At 35.6% G+C, this 15635-nt stretch overlaps 1 protein-coding gene across 2 annotated transcripts in view; it reads right to left on the bottom strand.

The window, feature by feature from the left end:
- Positions 1-572: 572 nt before the first annotated feature.
- The window catches only part of DIAPH3 (diaphanous related formin 3), a 255321-nt gene continuing 240258 nt past the window's right edge, over positions 573-15635 (bottom strand). For both annotated transcript variants that reach the window (XM_074912215.1, XM_074912225.1), the window contains one exon: positions 573-3335. In XM_074912215.1, coding sequence (XP_074768316.1) covers positions 3079-3335 — 257 coding nt within the window. In that variant the 3' untranslated portion in view covers positions 573-3078. The remainder of the gene's footprint in view (positions 3336-15635) is intronic.

Raw genomic sequence — 15635 nt, 5'->3', positions numbered from 1 at the left:
CCAGCACAAATCCAAAACACAGCCCCATACTAGCTGCTGTGAAGAAAATTAACTCTAGCCCAGACAAAACCAGCACACTGAGTGAAACGAAAGGTCATCCAAAATGAATGTGAAGAATCAGAAAGATGTGTTAGAATTTTACAGTTTTACTGGTAAGAAAAGCCATGGGTGTTTCTGCCTTATGTCTGCTGCTCAGGTAGAGAAGGAGCAGTGGAATGTACCTTGCAAGATTACTTCTAGTGCTTTTATGTGAACACTCATGTTTGAAGAAATCAGGAAGTTCTTTTTATAAGGATTTAATTTACAGGTTTGAATTACAGAAAGAGAGGGTTTTGCATGGTATGTGAAACCTTCATCAATATCTAGCACAAGTGGTATATAGCTCGATCCCTCAGTTCAAGGAACAGACTTGATACTTACTAAAAAATAGCTTACTAAAAATAACCAGCACACACACCATTAAAGGTCTACTCTAAGTATTTTTAGATTGCATTAACTTTGAATTTTATATTGAATAAATGAATTAATTTTAAAATGGAAATAATTTATTCCATAAAATTTAGGAGCTGAGTTTTGACTTTAATAAAAACATAAAAGCATAGAAAAATAATACAGACATGATACTTTCAAAGTTATTTTTACCTGAACTCATTAGGCAATACAAACACTTTTTCCTATCAAAAATGTCCTGTGTATTTTTTTGCTTCTAAGGGAAGTTAAAGAAAGATGAAATGTAGAAAGAAAACTTACTGTGCATTTCAACTGGACTGTGCACTTGAACTCTGACTATATCAAAGTATGATGGTACAAAGAAATACTAAAGGGGAAAAAAATTACATGCTGTATTTACATGGATTCTAAGAAGCATAGCTTCTTTTATTTTTCTAGTTACACAAAAGAAACTGTGAATTAACTTGATGGCTGCTTGAAAGGATTAATTTCAGAAACATAGTGTCTTAGAAGGACTAAAAGCCTTGGAATACATTTCTAAAAGCTTCTCAAACTTCAAGGAAAGGTGGCTTAAGATCTATAATTTTAAATGTAAATATTTATTTTCAAATCAGAAGATGCTAGGCTGCTTTTGGCATTTTGTTCATTGAAAATTTCAGTAGATAAGATAGTTTTGTAACTTTTCCTTTCTTGATAAACTATGCAGTAGTGTCCTGAACTGTCAGTTTTCTGTTGTGGACTATTATCCACTAATTCAAATGAACAAGTTCACTGTGTTCTGGAAAATGAATTTGTACTTCCACCTTCACTTGGAAGGTCATCCTGCTAATATTTCAGAGACGGTTCTCTACTCCTAACCCTTTTATTTTAGCATGTCCTCAGCAACTGAAGACATCCAGTGAATTTTTTTTTTTTTCCTTCAACATACATTTTCTTTGTGTCTCAAACACCATTTTATTTACTCAAGCATATTGTAATTTGCAGACAGTAATTTTTACTGCACCCTGTAAAACAAGGATAGTAAGTCTTAACAGTGGAGGTGCAGAAGACCTTAGTGAAACAATTAGTAATAGTTGTATTTCTAGTGATCCACTGAATATGCATTAAGCCCCAATTCTACAGTTACTCTGTGCAATTTTAAGTTACCAAAGGTGGCGTTATATGACACCTTTGCCCACTGTTTGCAATAAGAGCTGAAGAAAAGATAGTCTGATAGGATTTCTCTGTATTTTTCCCTGACTTCTGTTTATACCTCTTACTTTTTTCAGCTAAGGCAGGAAGTGTAATTAGAGTGTATAATGAGAGTTACAACAGCCCCAGAAACATGAGATTGATTCCCATGATGGCTGAAAAACCCTCCATGCAGTATGCATAAACAGGTCCAGTTTCCAAGTTCTAATTAACTTTATTAATGTTTAGTGCAGGAAGTATGAAGGCAACTTCAACAAGGATATAAAAAAGCACTGGAGCATTGAAACACGGGTTTCATGTAACTGACTCTTATTGAAAGACATATTTTTCAGCATTTTGTAAAGAAAAATAGAGTAATTTAGAAGAAAGATATTAGATAACTAATACACTCTTATAATAAGGAAGCTTTAAATAATGAACCAAAGATACCAATAGTAGCTTCCTACTTGGTAACATCGGTAGCGATTCTTTATGATGTGCAATTAATAAATATGATAGCGAACATGTAACAAGGTACAATGACAGTACGATAAAAGAGATGCAATTATGTGCAAGATTCCTATTGTGCCAGCAAATAAGATTTTACGGACTACTGGAAAATGAGTTTGTGAAAAACCAATTGTAAAAACCTTTTCCATTACATGTTCCTTTTATAGAAACATATTAACTCACATGTGAAAAGATAAAATATTACACTGATAAGAACTGTAAAGATATTTCTCCCCACTGGATACAATTGCAAAACCTTGCAATCACAGAAATTGTATATATTATTTTGATATAACAATCATAACTAAGCTTAACAGCAGTGATATATTAATCACACATAAAGTATATTATTTGCATAGATTTTTTTGTTTACTGTCCATGGATTTCCATTTTGTATATACATATATAATTCAGCAAGCTTTGGTGCTCTTTGATGAACTCAAACTGGAATATGGCTGACTTATATGATACATATTTCCTATTACTATAATTGCAAAGGATGCTATAATACTCTTTAGGTGCTAAAGCACCTTAAGTATAGAAATTACAGTGGAAAATATAAGAATACTTTTTCCGTTATTACTGACCCTTATTCTCAGGCATGATGATTTATCAATAAAAGATATTCTTATTTTGAGAAGCTCTCAAAACATGTGGTCAGCAGTTTGTCCAATAAAAGGATTGTGCCTTGGAATGATTTAGTATCTGTTTTCTTCTGATATTTTTTGTATGCTAAGTAGGTAAAAACATATAATAAAAATCATCTTGCAGTTATGCAAAATCGTATTGTACAGTCTTGCAAACAATTTATAAGTAGATCATTCATCCACAGGGAAGTTAGGACCTCAGAAGTATGTAATGTCAATAGTAGAAAATTAGTGTATCTTTAAAGATGTAGGCTATTACAGCTTGTTTTTAAGCTTCGTTTTAATCCTTTATATGACTATTCTACAGTGCTCGCAATCTTGCCAGGAGAGCTTCTACTTCTGGAATGGCTTCTCCCTTAGAAGGAGACCTGATACGATCTATTTTCTTTTCTTTATTGCCTTCTCCATGACAGGTTTCCTTTCTCCCAACAGCCCTGTTCCATGCCGCAGAACTTGTTTCCACATCATAAGTAACCTCTTTGGTGACTGGGCTTCTTGTCAAGTTTAAACTGGTACTGTGGTGCGAACATGACTTCTCTAGTTGTCCTTTCTGATTCTCTGCAGAAGATAAAACAAACAAGCTTTGTTTCACTATTAAAATACTCAGTTTCAATATTTTGTAATACAAAAAGACCTCTTGATCAGACAAAATTTTACACGCAGATGATGTACTAGAAGGAGTAATGATTGCCATGGAGGCAAGACAAAAAATATTATCATTTCAAAAGAAGTGGGCTTGGTCCCTTTGGAAGTGATACAGACTACATGAATTCATTAGATTAGCATCCATGTTTCCTACAGAATCACAGACAGAGCCTGACAGGATCCTCCTTTCTTCCTGGAGTCAAAGAGAAAACAGAGTACTCAGCACCTCTCAGTGACTTCCCAAGTTTTATCTGGTTAATTAAATTTCCTACATACTTTTTTAATATTTCAAATTTTCAAATGCATTTAAAAATCTACTTCAATTTAATTATCCATTGTAATAATTTTTCTTTCCCTTGTGATCTTTTAGGCAGCTAAGTAGTTTTAAGAATTTGCATAACTTGCTACTTTTTGCTAAACATCACTGGCACTGACTGTCACAAGAAGTTGTATTCAGTTAATATTCAGGAGCTTTGCTGGACTGATGTTAGATTTCTTTTTTTGTTCCCCCCACCTCCAATCAAGTGATTCTTCTCAAAACCAGCATATGAGTGGTCCCTCTCATAAATCTCAAACTTTTTAAAAACAGGTGTACTCAATATTCATGTAACCTTGAGCAAGGCTTGAAAATGGCTTCAACAAACTTGACATGACATTTAAAGTTTTTTGGTTATTCGCTGAAAGATGTTCCATCATCCCAATAGTAATGACTTTGGAGCACAGGCAGTCACTCATGACAGTGTGTTTTATGTGAGTGCTGAAAATTCCTACCGAAAACAGCTTGTACATTAAAAGGCAGCTGCTGAAGATATTTACTGCACTGTCATTCCCTGACCAGGGGCTCTTGGTGATGGATGAGAATTTTACACACTTTCTTGGACAATCTCAGCAAATTTTGTAAGTACAATCACCTTTTGGCAAGTGGAGGAAAATAAGTACCTTATTTCTATCATCTTCTAAATCAGATAAACAATTCTTAATTCAAATCTGAATTTTGTATTTAGCTGAAAATAATTTGACCCTGACAATGCAGCAACACACATTTCAGTTTTCCTGAATCGCAGGAGGCTAAAGATAAGGTATGAACACATCATTATAATTACATATAATAAGCTCATCATAGATAATTAAAATATTGCTGGTATGTACAGTCTTAAATATCCCATTCTACTTAAATGTTTATATTTATTGATTCTGAATACATATTTGAAGGCTGGTGAAAGCATACTATCTGTATCAATATACAAAATACTAGTTGCACCATAGCCCTTCTAATTTACATTCAGTCTAAGGGCAGTGGGAAAAATACTTGGTGTTCTGAAAATCAATACAATTTTTTAAAGCAGAAGAAAACATATTGTCATAAAATCAGAGATTAGGTATAAGTGTTGGACTTTAAAAAAAGGCAAAAATAAATTAGGCACTGAAAGTAAGCTTCTCAAAAGTACCAACAACCAAATTTTAACTACTTTACGGTTCAGCAGAGTCTTCACCCTAAAACACCCAAGCATGAGGGTCAATTAGGTATGATGAACTAGACTGAATAACAAAGGTGGTGAACACTTATGAACCAAGGCCTCCAAGTAAAATCCAACAATATTTACGCAGTTTCTCATAGTTTGTGAGGGGCAGAGTAAGGTGCTTTAGGCTGAGATTTATGACAGCAAATAGTCTAAGCAGGGAACTGCTGCAAGTTAGCTATTAAGATGTAGTAGTGGGTGGGATCTTTCTAAACTTTTGTCCTGCTTTGAAACTTGCAGAAAGGTGTGTCCCATAACTTGCTGCCTACAATCCGGAATTGTTGTGTGGAGTTAGTGACTTGAGTAAAGCTGCGTACAGCTGTGTCTTTTTTTCCTCTTCAGAACATCAGCAATAATGTTGATATTTGTGACTTGCTAGGCACAGACTAATGAGTGGAGCATTTGACTTGAAGGACCAGTGTCTTTCCCTTCAGAATGAGGGGTCCTGCAAAATGGGAAATGGGACTAGGGAAATGAATTAATCTCTGGCCAGTTTGTGTGAGTAGTCCTTGTTTCATCTGTTGTAACTCCTGGGCAGTGAAGATGTTACGACTCACTGGAAATATCACGGTGTGTCAAGTTCTTAATGCATAATACTTTACGTTAGTGATTAGCAGCACTTCCTAGATAATGAGAACACTTTGGTCTCAGTCATGCTACAAAAATACTGAGCAGCTAAGTGTCAGTTGAAAAAAAAAAAATTTTGGACACACATTTTATCTAAACCCAGTTTTATCATCTTGAAATTGTTATTAGAGCTGCTTCCTAAATCAGGTGGCATCTTTACTGTGTATGTTCTTTCAGTCAAGGAGGAACTTCTCCATCTAGCATTGCGATGCCTGAGTGCATGTCCAGTATTTGCAGATGTGTAGACAGGCGGCTGCCTGCTTAGTAAACCGGCTGTTGTGAATCTCATTCAGAAACATCGAAATTTGCTAGGCCTGGCTCAGAAAGCATATTTACCTACAGTCCTAGATTTCACTTTGGTAAATATGCTCCTGACGAATTAACTGCTGTAATACTTGAAGTATATATGCTGCTGGTGTCATTCTTTTTATCAGAGTGAAAGATGACTTCCATTTAAGTCAAAGTTTAAAATGAGTTAGGCACTAGCAAGGTAAAAAGTCTTACTAATTCTTCAGAAATATTAATGTCTACCCTGCCAATTTTTTATTTTAATCAAGCAGGAATTAATTTGTGTTAACCCCAAACTCTTAAACACCCTGTACTGCTTCACACACTGATTCAAAACTTGCATGCATTGGTGATTTGGTACCCCATCTGTTCCACTGTCATGACTTTGGATTGTTACCACACCTCCCTCACACCACTTATGCTATAGTGGTAAAACCAAGGAAGTGTATTTTCAACCTATAACTGTTGAGGTGGGGGGTTTAAAAAAGCCAATGCACCTCGCTGCTGCAGGTTAGCATGTAACTTTGATCACAACAATAGAAGATCTGGACATCCTTAGCTCAGTGTGATAAAGGCTATAAAGCTTATAGTTATTTACTTTCAAGAAAAGCCCCAAGTCAAGACTAACTGAAAAAGTAAGCACAAGAATGAACAGCCATTAATATATTTCTATTAGAGATTAAAACCTTTTGAACCATCAGAGTCATGAAGTTTTGGAATGCACATATATGTAAGTGAGAACAAAAAACCATAATCAGTTATAAGCAGGAATTCAGGCTGTTTCTGAAGACAATATTTGATATGGCTGCCTGCAACAGCAAGGAGATGCCTTAGTGACATTGGCCACCATTTTAATCCTGCGCTTCTAGAACAAGGGTACCCACAGAAAATCCACAAACCATGCAGATATTACCAGACTTTTCCTAAACTATTTTGAACCATTATATCATGGACGTACATAAATCAGGTTTGTGCTTTTAGCAGTAAACTATATTTGAAACAAACTGCAGAATAAAATAAATACATTTACATGCTTAGACACCTTAGTTCAAATAAACTTTTAAATAATTTAGTATAATAAAGTGATAGAAGGTTAAAGGAAAACTACTGATGGAAAGGCACATCTACATGAAGTCTTGTTAAGAAGAAAGCTTACATTTCTGGAGATGCACTATTTGTCCACCTACTGTAGCAAGGTGTACCTTCCGGCAGTAGCAAGACAAAAAGAAACCAGATATTAAAAATCACTGGATAAAGACAGAACTTGTTAATTTGATGTATCTACTGGAAGTAGTTGAGACAAGTTTCTAATAATCAGTCACTTTAAGCAATCAAAACCTGTCATTTACCTGTATCATAACAATCACTATGCAGATGAAAAAAAAAGCAAAAAAACCCCAACTTTGAATTCACATTTAAGTTTTCTCAATGCTGGGGTGAGAAGACATTTACCTATAATAGTTTTGACTTTATGGCTACTGAATGTTCCAGGCATGGGTTAGGCAGAGATCACATTGTACACTACTAAAATCTCAGTGTCCACTTTTCATGACATTTAACTCTTTTTCTTTCCCTTATTCAATATCTAACTCTTATGGGTCCTTCAGACCTATTAACATTCATTTTTTTGCAGCTATGAATTTCCTGAACATTGCTGTTAATCAAAAACATTGCAAAATCATATTCACATAACCTAGAGCCAAATAGCTACTGTCATTTAGATACAAGTCTTTTAAAATTACTTTGATTAACAGCAATGCTCAGGAAATTCGGTTGACAGAAAATTGTGCTTTATAGCTTTCCATAGTTTAAATGGTGTCCTAGCATAGAATAACTTATAAAGATATGCTTATAATCTATTAAAGGCTACATACTTTATATTCTGAAAAAGGAAATTGTGCACTAGCATGCGAACAAAAAAAAGCATGAGACCTGCCTGCTGTGAACTTGGGGAAGCAAAACATGATTAGTTGGAGATTTTTAAATCCTGCATGATACTGTTATGTATTACCTTTAATAGAGAATAAAAAGGATTGCCAGAGACTCACTGGAGATATGGATTTTTAAAAAACAACTAATAAATATTTAAAATAAAAAAGGGCTTTAAAAAGCTTTATTTTATTGCATACTTTCTCAATAAAAGTCTTGATACTAAGGACCTATTTAGTTTTTATGTAAATCCTTGTACACCGATTGATAAATAAAGTTGCAAATACAATAAGGAGAACTGCATTATGTGGCATTATACGCTTGTATTACAGTCATACATCTCAATGTGGGGCATGACAAAATCATAACATAAGAAAGAACAATTGCAGTTACAATCTCATTACATCTTTTATGAAGTTAACATGGAAAAATGCTCAGAAACCCAGTGGAATGTTTCTGATCTCTCTTGCTTGTGCTTCATGTGCTACATAATATTCCTGAAGCAATGTCTATGCTGAGGTTTTCTAAAGCCCACATATACTAACCTCACCACCAATGCAAATTGTTTTTACACTGTAAGTCATGACTTGCCTGTGGCTTGGAAAAAGTAACAACCCTAGCCATAATCCTCATTGCTAGTTCCCCAGTGCGGTGCCGTAGTTTGTCTCTGCTTCCCTGTCCCTGATGCACAGAACTGAAAGTCAATGGAAAGGTAAAACAGCACATCGCTGCTGCATGCACATGTTTCCCCAGCAAAACAGCAGGGGAAAAGAGCATGTGTTTTTGACAGCAGTGTGATGTGCTGTTTCTGGATGCAGCTGTATAGCATTCTCACAAGCTGGAATGTTTCCAGCAGTCCAGCTTCAGTCCAGAAGTCCCATCCATCTTCCACTAATTACACTGACCACATCATCATGCATGTCCCAAAGCAACCTTACCAAGTAATTTAGACAGTGGTCACATACCATGGGCCTTGTGAGGATATCAGTGTATAACCCCATACACTCCATTTAAATAAACAGAAGCCTTTGAGAAGTTAGTCTGGAGATGTTCCTAAAGGGTTACCTTGTCAACGCCAAAGTATAAGGCATCCCTGGTGCTTTGCTGAAGGCACGAGGAAAAAAGCAAAACAGTTTCTAAGTGTGAAATGCTTTTTCTGATATAAACTGGGCAATAATGGCTTATGTTTCAGACAGTTGAGATTTACTTAGATACACTCTTATTTTGAAAGGCTGCATATGACCACTGCTGGCAGACATTTTGAGGAGCTCTGTTTTTAAGCTGAGGACAAGGTGGAGGTTCCAAATTCCCACTTCAGCTGCATCTAGCTTCAGCTCTAAAGCAGATGGCTGTATCGAGTGTAGCTAGCAAAGTTTTGGTAGCAGGGGGGTTGCAGAGCGACTTCTGTGAGGAGAAGACAGGGGTTGCCCCATGCTGGACACAGTTGGTTTCAGATGGCTCCAAAGTACACACTGCAGGGCACAGCTGAGCCTGTCACCTCTTTGTGCCATTAGTTATCTCACTGATGGGACCTAGTGTAACCTGCAAGTGATAACAGGGTAGGAGAGGGGTCAGGAATTAAGCCAAGCCTGAGAAAGGAGTGTGTTTTCCCTAAGTGTTTTGATTTTTTTTTGTTTTGTTTTGTTTCCCAATATCCAGATCAATAGGTGTATATACATATATTTTTCTACACAAATTGGCAACAAATTAATTTTCCCAAAGTTGAGTCTGTTTTGCCCATGACAGTAACTGGTAAGTGATCTCACTGTCTTTACCTTGACCCATGAGCTTTCTTGCTCCTGTTCTTCCTCTTCCCCTCACCATCCCTGTCCACCGAAGAGAGGACTGAATGAATGGGAGTTTGGCTGCCCCTCGAGACCAATCCACCACAATAGCTTAGAGATAAGATGACTCCATCTGTCTTTTAGCATTCCCTATTTTAAATTTTCCAATTAAAAACCCCCACCAATTCTGAAAATTGTCATTTTGAACTTCCAGATTCCAAACTCTTGGATTTTTACTATCAGAAATGCCAGCAAGAAAGTAATTAATTAATTGTTTTCCTCTCAAGTATGAAATGAGGGTCTTGTTTCCTCCACTGATCCCCCAATTTCTATTAGAGCCTAAGATACCGGACAGTTGTGAGCCCTGAGTTTTTTCAGGCACCCATCTTTCCTTAATGTCATTTATACAGCCTGAAGTTAGCTGAATAGTTGAAATCCATTCCCAGCCCTTGGCATTGGTTTTAGAACACAACAAGACCTAATTACCTTTCTTAAAAGCCTGCCTTACCACCTAGAAGCATAATTTAGATATAATATGAAAGAATGCTATAGCTAGAAGGTCCATGTCTATTACTTAACATCACTCATAAAAAGAATGGGATAGCTCCTTGCTAGACAGTATGATATAAAATACTTTAAATATTTTTTATTGCCACTTTTTATTAGTTTCAGATTTTTTCAACAATTTCTGTGACTGACAAAAGTAGGATTGGAGAATGTCTCTGAAATGTTAAAGGAGTGCTATGTGTTGTTATGACATTTCAGTTACACCCTGAAGCCTCAGCCCTAACACCTAAAGGAGTGGTAGCTGTACTCAAATGGTCTGTGCTTAAGTAATTTCTTACATCTTCGTATTTCATAATAAATGCTCACAACATGACTCATCTAAAGCAGACAGTAATTAATGAGGCATGGAGAAGTGTTACTGATTTTTGGAACCTCTAAAAAAATAATTTTTATGAACATTTCATTTAATAGTTGCTGCTGTTCTTCAGTGTTGCATTAAAAAGGTGTGAAACACAAGGAATAAACACTAATCAGTAAGTTCAATTAGATGAGACAAAGTTTTCAGAAACAGTGAATATAGGGATTTTTGTTAATTTAAAAGGTAAGAATAGAGTATGTCAGCACTAAGTGAGCCTAGCATAGAGGATTTATAGAAACTAAATTTCAAAGAAAATCAATTACAAACTGTGAGCAAACTAAATTGTGATGAGAGGAACTATGTTAGACCAGCTCCCTTTTATTTGGTCCTAAAGCAAAGCCTTTAAAATTCTTTTAATCCCTTACCTACCTACATTTTCTCAAAGACTACTTTAAGTTCCTGTTGATCACTCCATTTAATCTTTTTTCCTATCTTTTTGAAATGTACTTTGCATTTGCATTGAGTTGGGACCAATTTCTCTGTTTAAACTAATATATTCTCACCTGGGATTTAAATGAAAGTCTTGAGTGCCTGTCAAGATGAAGAGAGAACAAAAGTGTGGATCAGACTGACAGAAATCACCCAAGGTTTTTATATAAGTGAGAAAAGAAACCTCTGATGGCTAATTCAGATTTAGGAGTTTGGCATCCTCCCTATTTCACTCTGAATAACAGTGGATCTTCTGTGTCTTCTCATGCATCTTTCCCCAAATGAATGCACATGTAGGAGCTTCTAGGAAACTGCAAGACGGAAACTTCCAAAATAGAAACCTACTTTGTGGTCATTATTGATTTCTAGAGCACATGGTTTGAATAATTTTTAAAAAACTAAATGTGTCTCAATTTAAAAATTAATAAATAATCTGGCATAGATTTAGTATTAGTATATAATAAATTAATCTTCTTATTTATGTTAGGATGAAGGGGGTTAAAAAAGTATTGACCTACATAGATACCCAGTGGCAGTGGGTCTTCAGGCAGTGACCAGAAATTTTATGCAGCCTAGGTATTTATGGGATGTCTCTCAAGGTACAAATACGATAAACATCAACTTCTTCTCTTCTTTAAGTCAGGAAATGATCAGGACATTACAATGATAAAACTGGAAGTTCACATATTTAGACTATTTAAAATCCCTGAAATGTGGTTTATTACTTGTTTTTTAACTTTGTTCACTATTGTAGCTTGCCATTCCTAATCCTCTTTAGAGTTAAAAGAATCAAAAATGATGACTCTGTAAGTTAGTGACAATATACATAGAGGTCCATAGCCAACAGTAATTTAGGTAGGTCCCACATACTAAACCACCACTAATGCTTTTGAGCAGTTGACACATTTAGTCTCCAAATCTGTCTGCATAGCATCTACCTATAGATGAATACTGCTTTCAAGATGCACTTCGATAAAGAATTTCAGGAATATGCATAAAGAGTGCTGTCATCAAAGGACAGCCGCTGACAGCTATAATAAGTAATGATAATATGCTGATGAAAATAACCAAAATGGAAAAGAAACACATGATTTGTATTTTTTTTTACCAATTGTGGAGAAAAACACTGTAGGAAGCCTCCTACCTCTGGAAAATAAAACCCAACAAATCCAAACAACAAAGCAAGTCTTAAAGACTGACCTGATATTTATGAGTTTCCACTCACTGTAGTTCTAAATAACACTACTGTTTCTGTTAAGTATTTACTATTTAGCATAAACATTTAAAAAAAGCCCTGTGTAACTATGTCTAGTAATTGCCTTAATAGTTTAATGCTAAATAATTTCTTATCCACTGTTCCTGATATTAAATTTTTACAAGCTATTCCCTAACTATTCTAATAACTGCTATAAAATCATACAATTTGTATTTCCTATTTTTAGTCCAAACTTCTATTCCCATGTTTAAATCAGCAATCAGAGTGTTTGTAGGTCGCATTGCCTGAAGGTAGAGCACAAATATTTTGTAATGTCAGATCAAACTGATGGGAAAAATTGTCTTTACCTCATCACTTGTTGCACTTCTCTCCTAAGGAATCAATCTGCTTCTAAGGGAAAGGGGGATTGACAGAGTCTTGCAAATGTTTTTGGGAGAAGCATAAAGATGGAAGGCTAGAGCTGAAAGTAAATTAGGTGGGTTTTAATAGTTGAGTAGAAGTGTAATTTTCTCACATTCCTGTAACAGGTACCGGACAAATGTTCTTGGGCAGTTCTTGCCCACACAGGTCACAGTCACAGTGGGCTATCGTTCACTATTATTCAAAAGACTGCAAGAATAGCATACAGTCTCAGGCTGCTCTCATTTTAAAATGTTTTTAAAACATTCCCTTCTCTGGAGGGAAGTAGGGTAACAGAGAGCGCTGCATGCTGTTGTTGCTATGAAGGTGAGAGTGTAGTGATTTACCAACCTGGAAAAGTATTTATGAGAACTCCAAATCCTAAGTAGATCAAAAAAAGATTTACACAATATTGATGTCAGCTTAAAGATATCTGTGCTTCTTTACAGCATGGGTGCTTGTCAACAGGACAGAAGCAGACCTGATCGTGAAGTTTCACCCCTGTAAATTAACATCTAAGATTGCCTTCATGAATATACTAGAGACGGGATGAAGCCAAATCATCTTAGTTCATGTAATAATAATGCTTGAACAATTACAATTATGGTCCTTTCTTTCCTCTGACAAAACTCTGCAGAAAACAGTCAAAAGCATACTATCAAGGAGACTGAAACTGTGTAGCAGAAAATAGTACATTTTCAAGAAGAGCCTCACACAAAACCAAATATTGGGAAATAAAGGCAGAGGAAAAGTGATTCATCCTCCCCATGCTCTGCAATATTGTATATATATTCCTTTGCCAATTCTTCTCGCTCTATATATGAAGCTCTAATTAATGCTATGTGCTTTCACTTAATTATTTCCTCTCTTTGGGATGGACTGTAATTGGGCCTTGCTCATGTGTGGGGAGATAAGGGACATAAAAAAATTTTCTACTCCGCACACCATCCAGCCATACGTGTATTTTGACATCAACAACTGTACTTTGCAAGTGTGAGAAATCACTTTGAAAATGGACCAGGATTTCAACAGAGTCTGAAACAGGAATTATTTTTTAAAGATGGCTTTTATTGACTCTTCCAAATATCACTGAATTATCATAGGAGACAAATTTGAGACACACTGTCATGGGTTATAATCCAGTCCTTGTGAATTCAAAATGCTGCGCTTAACATCATTAATGGTTTGCATTTTTCATGTGATGAACAAATTTGCTGCCCTATGTTCTAACAGTTAGACTCTTAGCAGTCACTTTGGTGTATTAAAAACATTGGAAGCCAAAAGTAGCATTTCCAGTTTCCTCTTTTCCTAATCAGCTGCATGCAATTACTTTTTAGCGATAACCAGCTGACAGAAATGAATCTTGCTATATCAGAGAGGATTTTTTTAAATTTCAAGAAATCTAAGACACATCTTAGTGCTTACAGAAGAAAGCTCTTCTGTAGAATATGAAAAAATGAGAGAGACTGAAAAAATGAGCCCTTTACACTCACTGAGAAATCAAGGCAGAAGGCATTAAGACCTCCCAAGCCATGAAACAGAGGATTCTTATACATAGACTTGGTTTTCATTTGTCTCTTCTGAGTGACAAAGCAGCCTTGCAAATGTGTTTAGCTCAAAAGGTGATATTAAAAACAAATGGTTAGATATCATCATGGTATATTAACTATGCAAAAGAAGCCAAACCGAATTTAATCAGAAACAGCAAACTCCAAACAGGAAAAATATTTTCTTTTTTTTTTTGACAGAGACGGTTAAGAAAACATTTATGGTAATGCCAGAGCATCTGCTGATTACGGTGAAAGCTGCAGGATGCCAACATTAAATCACTGAACCATTCTGACAGCTTCTGGGTACTCGAATTTCATTCTAATAATAATTTGCTGTGAAATATACCCAAATCTGAAAATTAGCCAGAAAATGTTAACAAATAATATAGGTAAGAGTAAATAAAGCAGGTACAAAATTGATTTGTGTCTGAAAAAACACATCTAAAATAGATATTTGGCACTCAGACATTTCAGAGCTGCATGCAAATTGGCAAATCTCTAAAAAAGACTAAGCACTTTAAGAACAGAATATAATTTTATCATCCATTTTCTATTGATTGCGACCCAACACATTTTTTGTTTAGAATTGTTAGCATGCTTGTTTGTTTAATATAAACACAGGCTAGTCATTTGAAGAAGGCCTGCACCATTTAAAATCAATTTTTAATTCCTGACACCTGAGGATTCTACACAGAACAATATACTTCATTGTAAAGCTTTAATTGATGCATCTATGTGCTGCAGAGGGTGATTACTTGAATAATAAGTATAAGAGATGTGTGATCTGGTTGCTAAGCAAATGTGAGTAAGAGAAAAACCCTAAGAAACAACGTAACAATGAATCAAGGTGTGATGACAGGATAATTATTCTATGAACTGTCATGTTGAAGGACTCACAGAACATTGACCTGCACACGATCACACATCAGAGGATTGCCTGAGGGGTAATTAAAATAATAATACACAAGTCCAGTCAGTCACAAAGAGAAAAATATATGCTTAACTTATTTCTCTGTAGCATGCACAGTCAAATGCATTCTCGTGTTACATGTAAAAGCTTGAGCAGTGCAAGAATACAGAGGACAATGGATTACAGCAAAGACCACTGAAGTTTATCTGAATTAGCATTAATGCTTTCCTTTCTTAGTTACTTTGGGTATTCAACTAAATATCATTCATACTATGACACATTAAAGCATAAAACCTGTGAACTGACTTTCTGAAGGAAGCTGAAAAAAATGCAATCCTTTCAAAATATGTTTAAGGTTGGAACATAATACATTAAAAAAGAATTACTGTTGTGGTGGGTTAACCCTGGCCAACAGTCAAACATCCATCCAGCCTCTTGCTCACTCCCCTTTTCCGTGGGGTGAGGAGAAAATAGAAAGAAGGTAAGAAGACTTGTGGATAGAGATAATCACAGTTTAATACAGATAGCAAAATCTGTGTGTGCTAGCAAAGCAAAATAAGGAGTTCATTCACTATTTTCCTTTATCAGGCAGATGTCCAGCCAGCTCCTGGAAAGCAGAGCCTCAGGTGCTTAGGA

This window comes from Athene noctua, chromosome 1, assembly GCF_965140245.1.
Source record: "Athene noctua chromosome 1, bAthNoc1.hap1.1, whole genome shotgun sequence".
NCBI classification, from domain to species: Eukaryota; Metazoa; Chordata; class Aves; order Strigiformes; family Strigidae; genus Athene; species Athene noctua.
This window is presented reverse-complemented; position numbering and strand designations above follow the sequence as displayed.